The 12,012-nt window shown below is 36.4% G+C and overlaps 1 protein-coding gene across 1 annotated transcript; it reads left to right on the plus strand.

Annotated features, from left to right (window-relative positions):
- Positions 1-1,783: 1,783 nt before the first annotated feature.
- Positions 1,784-6,399, plus strand: LOC110458327 (proteoglycan 4-like). The gene is made up of 2 exons (XM_021509987.1): positions 1,784-1,853; positions 3,265-6,399. Exon 2 carries the CDS (start codon positions 3,265-3,267, stop codon positions 6,397-6,399), a length of 3,135 nt encoding a protein of 1,044 aa, XP_021365662.1. The 5' UTR covers positions 1,784-1,853.
- The last annotated feature ends 5,613 nt before the right edge of the window (positions 6,400-12,012 follow it).

Genomic DNA, 12,012 nt, shown 5'->3' on the forward strand with positions numbered 1-12,012 from the left:
ACAAACATGCCGGAATACTGTCTATGAATTAAGTTGTGACTAGAACAATAGGATATGATAAAACAATAATCCCTACCTTGCGGGTGTAACAGAAAAATCCTCAACCTCGCTTGACTATATTGTTGTCATAATCTCAGTAGAGCCTTTAGATAGACAACAAAATTTCCCCTTCAGGTAGGAGATTTCTGTCACACCCTCAAGGTAAGGTTAGATGAGAATTTATAAAGTAGTCGCCAAACTGCAAGTACATGAGACCATTGGAACACATAGTTATCTTTATGTCAATTTTAACGAAAATATCTATCTAAGGAACAGTGGTTTAAACAGCTGGAAACCCAAAATAATATATAGCAAAAGGCAGTCATGGTACATAAGATATATTATATAGTATTATGAAAAAACATGACATCCTTAACTATAACGTCTGTTCTACGGAACTGGTATAAGTGCAAATCACTTAAACAGTAGAGTATGGTCCATCCAACTAGTTAACAGTGGCCTCACTGAAAGTCTGGATGTAGCATTTAGCAATTGTAACTACATACACTGGTTCACGTAAGAATCACCTAATAGTAAATATGGGTCAGTGATACTTTTTGATTTGAAATTAAGTACATAAAAGGTCATAAGGACATTATAGTATGTGTGCCCTCCTTTATTATAAAATCAATGTTGATACGTTCCCACTTTATTTGATGGGTAAAGAAATTGAGAAATCAGATACAATATCGCTAATATGTTTCCACTTATTGGTTGTTAATTAAATATAAAATTTAAAAAAATATATATTACAAAGATAAGTTGTAGTTTCACAAATATAAAGTCTTTATCGTTTGTTCATTTATTACACTAAACTTTGTGAATTATCCGGCTACAAAACTATAACGAAAATATACAATTTGCGATATGCAGATGAAACAAAATGTAAACTGACTATGAATTTCATAGTTAAAAGTTACGTTTCCTAAATAGTCACAGTTGTATTCCGTCTTTGCGTATTGCAGAGTTATCTTCTCTTGGGAGCAGGTATTGATTGTTATGTCACTTGTTTGTGAGAGTAACGTCATCAATTTTTCAGAAAACGACGTAATTTGCTCACAAATACCAATGACGTAACAATCAATACCTGCTCCCAAGAGAAGATAACTCTGCAATACGCAAAGACGGAATTGACGTTAGAACATTTCAGTTTTGTCTTCCATTTTTCCCAAGTGAGTTGTTTTCAGTAACTATATATAACTTTCCGTTATATTTTCATAAATAATTATTACTCAATATCAAAATAAATTGTCACTAGACGACGATTTAATATCGTAACAAATGAGTCAGTCGAATTATCAACTCATAGCCATACTTTACATGTTACATATTATTAACTTGTTCACGGGTTGTATCGAAACAGTAAGAAAACAGGTTGAAGGATTATAGAACTAGTCTGTACAGCCTTACCCCTGTAATATACACGAAAGGATAAGCTACTGTACATTAACATCTAACCTTTGGTACAAGAGGTCCAGTGGGTATTTACATGTTCTCCTGTGGCTACAACGTCCGGATCAAGTACTGAACACACCAAATGGTTTAAATGCACCGAGGACAATACATTCATATAAAATAACAATGCATGCCAATCTGGATAATCCCTATTAGTGAACGCGAGGTAAAGAGTGAGTAATCGGATACAATCTTAACGTGTAGTGGTCCTATATGCACAGTTTTATTGGTATCGTTACTACAGAGAAATATCAAAATGGCAGACGAAGAAAGGACGACAGGAATCAAAATGGCATATACACATTATATGTATAGCTCGCTATAACTACCTCGGAGGTGCAGGACTGACAACAGTAAAGGTAGGATGATGTTATCTTTCATGCGTACGGGTATACATTTTAATCGGTTACAGCTTTTATATCATGTAACGTATTAGACGAGCTAGTCCTGAATTTTAAATAACCATGGCTGATATTATTGAATATAATAGTCTAAAGGTCACCGAGGAAATATAGAATTATTTTGTTGTAATCAAATGTTTGTCAATTCACTTTAAACCGATTAATTGTATGATCGTTTAGTTGTGTAAAAAAAACAGCATATTGTCTTAGTAAATGCTTTTAACGATTATAAATTTATGTTCGAAGTATTGTTCGAAATGTAACAATCCTGATACTTTAGTTTGATTTTTGGTAAATATTAATGGGAGCTGTTTCATTCAAGATTAGAACAAAATGAGCCATATTCATGATGTTTGAACATGCGTAAAATTGATTTTTTTATGCTGCAGACATTTTTCAAATATAATGTTCCCTTAATCAGCGGGTAGATACATGCCGTCTCTCGCAAAAATATGGACTCACTATGAAATGCATATTGCAACAACTCTTTTCTAATTTTAAATTGCCCACGACCGAGTTCAGATGATGAGAATTGGAATTAATATAGTACAGCTATGCTATATTCAATATCGTGATAATTATAATACAACTCTACATTGATGTGCAATATTCTATTATAGTGCTACGATACATATACAAAGTATATTCCTTATTGTACTTCCTGTCAAACTGACATGTTATATACGCATGTCCTTACTGTCTCCCGTTATACTTATCATATTTTGTTCCTTACTGCTATTGTGCTATGTTAATTTCCTATTTTGGTACAGTGCTTTGCTATATCATTTTCCCTTATAAAGATTCTTGTTATATAATGTCAAGCTTGACGCTATGTTATTTACCTTCTCGTTACATCTCTATTATGTTTCTATTGTTTTATCCATAACCGTTCTTGGACTTCCGGTAATATTGTTATGCTAGTTGATATACTGTTTTAGTCCTATGCTATTTTCTGTTGCAGCGCTTTTCTCTATTCAATAATGTTAAAATATTAACTATGTCCCTCCTCGTAACAGTGTAATGTTATATTCGTTATGAAAAAGAATATCAAGTTATATTCATTATCGTAACAGTTTTATTATATATTCCTTACCAAAAGAGTATTACGCCATATTACTTGTCGGTAAAGGGTCATCCTATACCCCTTACTGTGTTAGTGTTATGCTGATATTATTCTGTTTCCTTAATGTTTCAGTGTTAACCTGTTTCCATACTGTTTAAGTGTTATGCTGTGCCCTTAATATTACTCTGTTATGCTACTTTTCATTCCGTTAGAATTTTATGTTGAGTATGTATAGTCAACGAAAACAAAAATAAACATAAATGGGTGTCAAAAACGTAACTCACACTATCTTTGTTTCTCGTCCAGATGTCGATACCGCAGAAGCGAGCTCACGCGGAGTTCGAATCCAATGCTGTCAAGTCCAACATCAAGGAACAGCGCCGCCTTGAGAAGAACATCACCGTCCTAAACGTTGAGGAAGCATATGCCATGCGTATCCTCAATCTTGATAGCCGAGATATTAACACTTACCGTAATAAAATGAACGAACGCACGGCCAAAATAAAATCTCACCTGACAACTGGTGACATTATCCAGATGAAGGAACTAGAAGCAGCAGGGAAAATGAAGGGTGTTAACAAATCTCCATCACCTTCATCAGCCATCATTGCAGCAGCTGAAAAACGACTTAATATAAAACCCCGCCCAAAAACATCTTTACCAGTTCGCCAATATAACAACAGCCGTAGATATTCTCCGAATATCGAGGATAACAAAGGTGATGACACGAACACACCCAGTCAGGAGGAAATGCTGGTACGAGAATATCAGTCGCGGTCGCTAGTGAAACAGCCATCTTTGTCGAATCTTCATCAAATGTCCACTAACGATTCTGCAGATCAAGACATTAATGCTACTTGGGCTCGACCATCTCCTAAGCCTCGCAAACGTCCGACCACTTCTTTTGTTTCCTCTAACCGATACGGCAGTGATGGTTCAGTCGAAAAGAGATCATCTATTCCATCACCTGTGGTCAGGATTCCAACAGCAGAAAATGCTGATGACACTGTAAGTGACATAGAGGAACTACCAAACGACAACACGTTTATTCCTTACGAAGAAGATAAAGACGCTACTGATCAGGAAGCTCTAATTGAAAAACCAGCACCAAGTCAGAAATATCGCAGGCTGCCAGTCACACCAAAAAGGCAAGAAGTGCGAGACAGTAAAAATGAGGTACCAACAAGGCCTGAAAAGACCCATAAACAAACACGTTGCCCATACAAAGGTACGCCAATGAGAGTGGTGCCCTCTGCAACCCAGATCTCAATGGTATGTAATGATGGTACTCAGTCGACCGCAGCAGGCGAAAAGCCTAGTATATCCCGACCAGGAAGTGGAATTCCTGTGAAGACTGGCGACATCAAACATGACAAGAGGAGGCCAAAAACTGCACAACATGTATCAACTGAAGACAGGGCAATGGAACTTTTTCCTCCATCATACGACAGGAATGAAGCGAGTAAAGATACATACCGACCGAAAACTAAGAAAGAGCATCCGCCGCTTGGTTATGCTGAAATACATCGTAATCGTCGTGTACGATCACCGGATCATGGCTTGAGCGCGCGGCACTCAAGTATTCGTCAAAGTAAACCAGATAACACGGATTCCTTACGACCTGCGTCTAGGAAGCTGCCTGCTCGGCCAGACCGTTCACCTAGTACCAGGATATCTATACGTCCTGTCACAGCCCATTCCCGTTCAACAGAAATAGAGTCAGAAGAACCTAGGCCTGTCCCCGCAAGACGGCTATCTCGTCCACGAACGGCAAAGGCAAACGTCAACCCCGTATACACTGAGGCTGTGAGTCAGAATGTACTTGAATATTCTACATCTGACAATACGTCAACTCTTCCACCGGCTATTAGTCCAAGAGAAAATTTAACTTCCCGGGTTGATTCAAAACCGATCACTAGTGCCTTATCACCTCGACAATCACAGGACCCTTCCTCACAATCCATGACAAGTATCCCTCGATATGTGCCAATGGCTCCCAAGCAGAGGGCATGCATCGTTCCACGATCACCACGAGTTGTAACTGTTACGTCTTCATCTAAAAAATTAAATGCGTCTGTCGTAGACAGACTGAACGATTTCTCCAGTGTGTTACCATATACTTCAGCTGGAAATAGTGTAAACAAACAAACTAATGAGATTCCCATGGTATTACAAAGTCAACAAACGCCTGACCATGTACGGGAAACTTCTACTCACCCAACACATTGTCCTTCAGGCCAGAGAGCACACGCGTCTAATGGTGACTATGATACTCCACCTGGTAATCAGTACAATAATACATACATGAGCCAAAATCATGACCCAGTTGTGGACGATCATCCTAAACCGGACTCTCATACAACTTCTTACCAACAACAAATCCAACAAACATCCATACCACGACCAGGCAGTGCCAGACCTCGTGCTCCCGCTCAGGCAAGCAACCGTTCGTCTCCTCAAAATGACAATGTGAGTTCTGCCACAGATTTTCGTAATACTTTAAGCAGGTCATATGACACACAGGAACATGTCATCAGCGCCAAACCGCCACGACCGATGCAGAGGCCAACAACGGCACGGACGCATGTCTCTGTTGGAGATCCGCCTGCCACAAAACGTAACATTCCACGACCTCGGACGGCCAGGATGCTGCCTTCAACACCACAACACAGGCCACAGCTGGAGAAATATCCCACCAATACAGGACAAGACCATGTTGTCGCTCAGGCTATAGTACATTCTCCAAGGCCACCAACTGCTCCTGCAGAAAGGAGAAGGCAAGTGCCTGATCAAACAGAGTACGTTACCCATGATGCCACAGTACCGGCACCAAGCAGGATAGCTGTGCGCACAAAAATACCAAAAAAGCCATCACTAAAATTCCATTTCGATTCTCATAAAATTGTGACAGAAAATAATGCAAAAGAACCAGACGTAACATTACCTTCCAAAGTGTATTCTTCATTCGAGGAAGCAATGACGGAATACTTAGAGCGTGTTGCCGCAGAAAATATATTTAGTAAGAACGTGCTGCACGGATTTCGCCAAAGTCTTATAAAACTGGAGAAATTAAAATTCTCAAAGATAGAGGACAAAATGACTCTTTTCTTAAATAAGATGGACGAATATTTAGAACGATCGGGCAAGGTAATACCAGAATGGTTCAAACCGCTTCGCTTTAGGAAAACTTTTGAGGAACCCACTGTGGTAACATTTGATCCTGCCACGTATTTCAAAAACAGGAGAAAGTGCAAATATCAACACAACAAAGCTGCGTTCGAGAGACAGGCCAAAAAAGATCCTGACCCCAACGTGGCGTGGAACGGCATCAATAAGTGTCGTTACCTGCGGATACCCAACGAAATGATCGATCATTCGGGCATGCGCACTCTCGGAACAGATCAAATTCAGCTTATGAAAACACTCAAAGGCATCGACTAAATGATTTGCTTAACAAATAAGTCTAGGTATACATTTGTTAAGCTGAATTTGTGTGAACGTAAAGTAGAATTGTTAAAACGCTACTTGGATGCACGAGTTAAATGTGAATCAGTGTTTTGGTTTTAAATGTTTTACTCTTTCATTAAAAAAAAAATCACAATAAAATATCATAATACTGTCTAACCATATAGGAATCTACAGTACGGTATCATACCAAGTAATAGGCCGATGGATGTTATTTGCACAAAACTTTAAGAGAAGACATGTCCGCATTTATGATTTTTGGAGCCTGCTTACTAGCTGACAATAAATTTTCTTAATAAATACGTATGATCAATGAAATGTGAGTAGCCGAAAGACATTATTATTTCCGTTATGCCTGTTACACGTTTTGTTTAACTTACCTAACGTGCACATGGAAGTCTATGGGAAATATTATCCTGGTATGATTATACGGTTGCAGTTATCTCCCCTCCTCCACACAAGTTTCGTTCAGTGAATTGTTCAAGTAAGGGAAGTAACTCTGGTATTCAGAGGAATTTAGGACATAATGATGAAGAGTTAATTATTTGACATTCGAATGTACTTGATTAAGAATACTTTGTAAGGTCGTCGTCGTTTTTTAAAGGTTTTGTTCACAATTATTTAATCTTTAACAATACATTTAGCATCTTGTGTGAAGACGTCGCTTTATGAGACAAGTCTGTATGGGAAAAAATAGTACACCGTACTGCCAACGAAAAACATTTAAAGCTACAGCTAAGTGTAAGAGCATCCATGAAATGCAGTGTGACTGTAGTGTTTGGAATTGCACCAACTTCCTAATAGCTAGGTTTGCAATGCGTGCATGCGAATGAATTCGACCATAAAAAGCGTTTAATTGAAACAATATTAATGTACTTAGTACCATAGTCAGCTTAACGTTTAAAACCTAAAGGGGTGAAAAGGGAACACATTTCTTTAAATTTAAGTGGAAGAGAGAGTATTCAAATTCATAAACAATATTTTGAACTGAATTTATCGTTAAATGTACTAGAAATATCGCATATAATTGAAATTAAATGAGATATCTTAACCATTTATCGGATATACTGTATCATATGTCAGTAGAAAAAAATCTCAATCAGTCTTTTTTTTTTAAATCTTTTTAGGTAGTAAATAATAAGTTGGCCTGCCATATGTATAAACAGAATAATTGATTTAGCTTTATCACTATGTGATGATTTATCATTGAATTATTTTTCTTGTATAACATGAAGATAAGTTCTTCGGTCAATTATAGGGGAGAGGTGAAGAACTGGAATTAGCTTTCGTTTATTTCCCCCAATCATAATTGAATAAACAAAATTCCAGAGTTATTTCATATTGTACAATTTAAGAAAGAAAAAAAATGTTTACACTAACGAAAATATAGTCACATGGTCATAACTAATTTTATTTCTACCACGTTTGCGATGTAACGACACTTTTGATTGGTGAATAACCACGTATTATTGGACGATAGACCATGCGCATGCTTGTATTATTTCGCAAAAGACCATGCACGTGCAACGCTCTTCATAAAAACATCCTGACAAGTGTTAATAAGCGCGTTGGGGGACTGGTTTCATTTGTCTAATGAAATTTCCGGCATTTATTTTTTATATATTATTGAAACAGCGGACAAGTGAGAGATTTCTATTGAAACTCTAGACCTCCTTAAACCTGTTGAGCTCAGGTCATAATGATCCGCTGAGCCTAACGCGAAGGTGACTTGAAATAGTGCTTGTAAATCTATCAAATGCTGCTTCAATGAGAGAAATGACAATAGGAAGTTGGATTATATTGATTGAAATAAAGTTCTTGTATAAAGCATGACGTCAGTGTTAATTATTTATCGTTTGTCGACCAAATGGTCACTGCAAATAAAAAATATCCTTTCCGAGTATCCAGGTTATAAAAACAAAATAGAAAAACAGTCCACTTGATCAGAAATGTTAAACACGCAGCTTATTGTGAATTTAAAACTTTTGACTTTAAACATATTTTATCAACCAAAATTGGAAAATAGGATTTGGCACAAGTTTATACAAGTTATGAAGCCATCTCCTTACAACAATAATTCAAAACAACAGATGATTATATAGACTGTCAATTACAATTCATAATAGTATGAAGCGATTTTTAAAGTAACACATACACATCCAAAAAAAGATATATTTTAAAGTCAACTTCATAATCGAAACATGTTAAAATCTTCCACTGGATCTAAGAAAAGTTTGCACTTGTTTGAATACATTACAATTTGTATCCAAAGCCAGATTTTCATTTCCAAACAGTAATAATTTCAGCGTTAAATGTAAATGATTTATACGATCAAAAAGTACAGTACGAGCATTTGTATAAGTGTGACATTCAAAGAAGAAGTGATAGGCATTTTCGCAATGGTAGCAACAATTTATACAATTAGAGTGTTGGACCAAGTTTGCACGGTAAAGTTCATGTTTGAGAGGACTGCATTCGTGTCTTAGTGGTATGAAGAATGTTTAGTTTTCTGGCACCACGTAGGTAATGAGGGGGTACTGTATATCAAGCTGATTTGAAAGATGAGAAAGACATGGATCTAATATTATAGTCTATAGTATTCCACATTTTTGATGAAGAAGGAAAACAAGATGAACTAGTAGTAGAGAGTCTAAAATTGGGAATTTTGTAGTAATCATTATTTCTAAGAGCATGTCTGTTTTTGTTAGGTAGTTCGGGGTTTGATGCCTATCCATTTTGTAGATTAACTGAAGTTTGCGTCTTCTTCTTCTATCCGAAAGTAATTCAAGACCAGTTTCTGTATATAAAGATTCATTTCTAGCATATGACGGTAAACCTGTAATTATTCTAGCTACGTTGAGCTCTCTCTAACTTTTCAGAATCGACCAGAGTATATCCATCCCAAACCTCACATGCATATTCTAAAACTGGTAATATATAAGTTTTGTAAATTCTTAAGAGAGCATCCCGCTTCAATATATATTTGAGTTTTCGCAAAATATTTATTTTTTTCATTACCGATTTATAGATTTCACTTACTTGATCTGACCATTTTGCATCTGAATTGAATGTTACTCCAAGGTGCCTATGCATACTGAATTTAAAACATATAGGCATCACGTGACAAATGTTAGCGCGCGCAAAAGAGCAGCCTAATTCAAAGAATTAGATAATAACGGTCACATTATCATAGGCGTATGGACACTGAGGTAGACACGGAAAGACTTTCATTACATTTTACTTGGTAGAATAGATATAATCAACATAGATTATATAACTCGGGATTCGAAAATGTTGCTTATTTTTTCCAAAATTCTCTCACCTTCGTTATATATTCCATCATAATACACGCACATACGTTGATTTTTTTAAGTATAATAAATAATCAGCTGTCTGCTTTGTGTTCGCTTGTAAAACAAACAATTTAGTAGAATTGTAAGATATGTCCTGCAAAACTGTCTATTTCGGTTAACGTTTCATTTTGTTCGACGTTTTATATCCTCGTAACAGGCAAGGTCAATGATGGCCGGTTAGGGCAAGTAGACAACACTAAAAAATAGTCAGTCTCTGATTTTTTTTGTATTTGCATGTGCCAAGGGGAATAACTCACGTACTTGTTACAATAGTTATATGTACTATAATTTTAGCACTGCATGCTTTGCAATAACATATACATTCATTTTTTTGACATTTAATGTTATTTGATTAATCTCAATTATTTGAATAAACCATTTCAGATTGTCCAGTATTTTGAGCTGGAAAGTATTTTATTTTTTCTTGCAATCCTAGTGATACATGTGAAAAGATGTAATATACATCTTACTCTATTGTTATACACTATTGTCTATGTTTAAACCAGCCTTTGGCTCAGGAAATTTAAAAAAAACCACTAGACATGTTATATCAGCCCATAATTATAATCAACCTGAAAACCTAAGATATTCACGGCCTGTATATTTATATTGACTGGCTTGATAAATCCATGGAAACGCGGTATTTTAATTTTTTATTTGCAGTATGTCTGTGTGTATGTACATGCATCGGATACCAGGAAAAGAAAACTTTGAGTAAAATAAAAACTAGTGTAAAAGTTCCAAGATGAATCAGAACCGTGGCAATCATATATGTAGATGAGTGAAAGTTGATATGGCAAGATTATAGCCATGAATTAGTTACGACTTAGCATAAGTCAATTTTATTTCAAAACTGGTTGTAGTTGTTGGTTATCATTTGTTCGTGTATGATTTTAACTATGAACGTGTATTTGGTTTTTTGGTTAACATTTTTAAAATGTAAACAGTTATTCGATAAATCATACATGCAACTTAATACTCATTAACTTAAAGCTTGTTAGCTTGATTATAGTAGTTTAAGTATCTCAGTTTTTAAACTGATTTTATTTCAGATTCAGTTGTTAATGTGAGAGATTTCACAGACTGTTTCCAACGGTGATAACTTTATCTCTAAACACTAACGTTAAAGTCATAATTTTCTTCATCATAAATTACATGTATCAATGCCCATCTAAGTTTATAGATTTAAAAGCTGATAAGACTTCATGAAAATGATTCCTTCAGGATACAACCTAATACAGGTCGTTACACATTGGAAACACGTGTGGCCTGTCTTGTGTACAAACATAATGTCTTACCCACCCTGTGTCACAGAACCTCTTTGTCCAGTACAAGCGGAGCGTACTGGCGGCCATTACAGACCGCTCAATCTTTCCGGGTAGGTGGATATAAACGCTGGGTAAACTGTTGGAGGTGTATCGAACGGCCGCTGGTATCAGATAGGGATAAATAACGTGATGGCGAACTACCGATGGCTGTTAGGTATAATTAATAGCGGGTCGATACACAATCAAAACATCTTTGTTATGGAGACCACTACCTTACATGTACAAATGTAAGCAACACTTAATTACGTGGATACCTTTCTACGTAAGAAATATTAATGCCTACTTTGGGCTATGAAATGTATGAAATATCGAATTTCTTTTCAAACAACCGTATTAGTGTTAACACGGGTATCTCTAACACTGTGTTCATTATGTGACTAAAATTGAATTTGTTTCAACTGTAATTAATCCTCATCCGTCAATATGATGGTGTTTTTTTTACCCAACAAATATTGCTTGGCCATTGAGAAGTTATACTCAAATAAATGAAAGCGAAAGTATAAACCATCAAATATATATATATGATATTCTAGGTCCCTTGTATCATACATATATAGCAGGATATATTTCATGAGTGTTCCGAAAGAGCATACTCAAAACAATCAGCCAAAAAGATGGACGTATTAGCGTGAGCGATTGTCTATGTGACGTCAATCTCATGATTATGTAGAAAGTGACACAAAACTCTCGCAGTTGCGTGTTTGAGGAGGATATGGAGAACATGCATACGTGTGGAAATACATTTTGCATATACACACCAGAAACGTAATTTTTGTAAAGAGAAAGTTGGGTGGGCCTTAGCCCGAGTTTCCTCTGGCCCTAACACCAGACTTAGACTTTTTGACATATCTGTATGTCAAAAAGTCTAAGTCTGGTGTTAGGGCCAGAGGATACTCGGGCTAGGTGCA

This window comes from Mizuhopecten yessoensis, unplaced genomic scaffold, assembly GCF_002113885.1.
Source record: "Mizuhopecten yessoensis strain PY_sf001 unplaced genomic scaffold, ASM211388v2 scaffold9541, whole genome shotgun sequence".
In the NCBI taxonomy this organism is placed as follows: domain Eukaryota; kingdom Metazoa; phylum Mollusca; class Bivalvia; order Pectinida; family Pectinidae; genus Mizuhopecten; species Mizuhopecten yessoensis.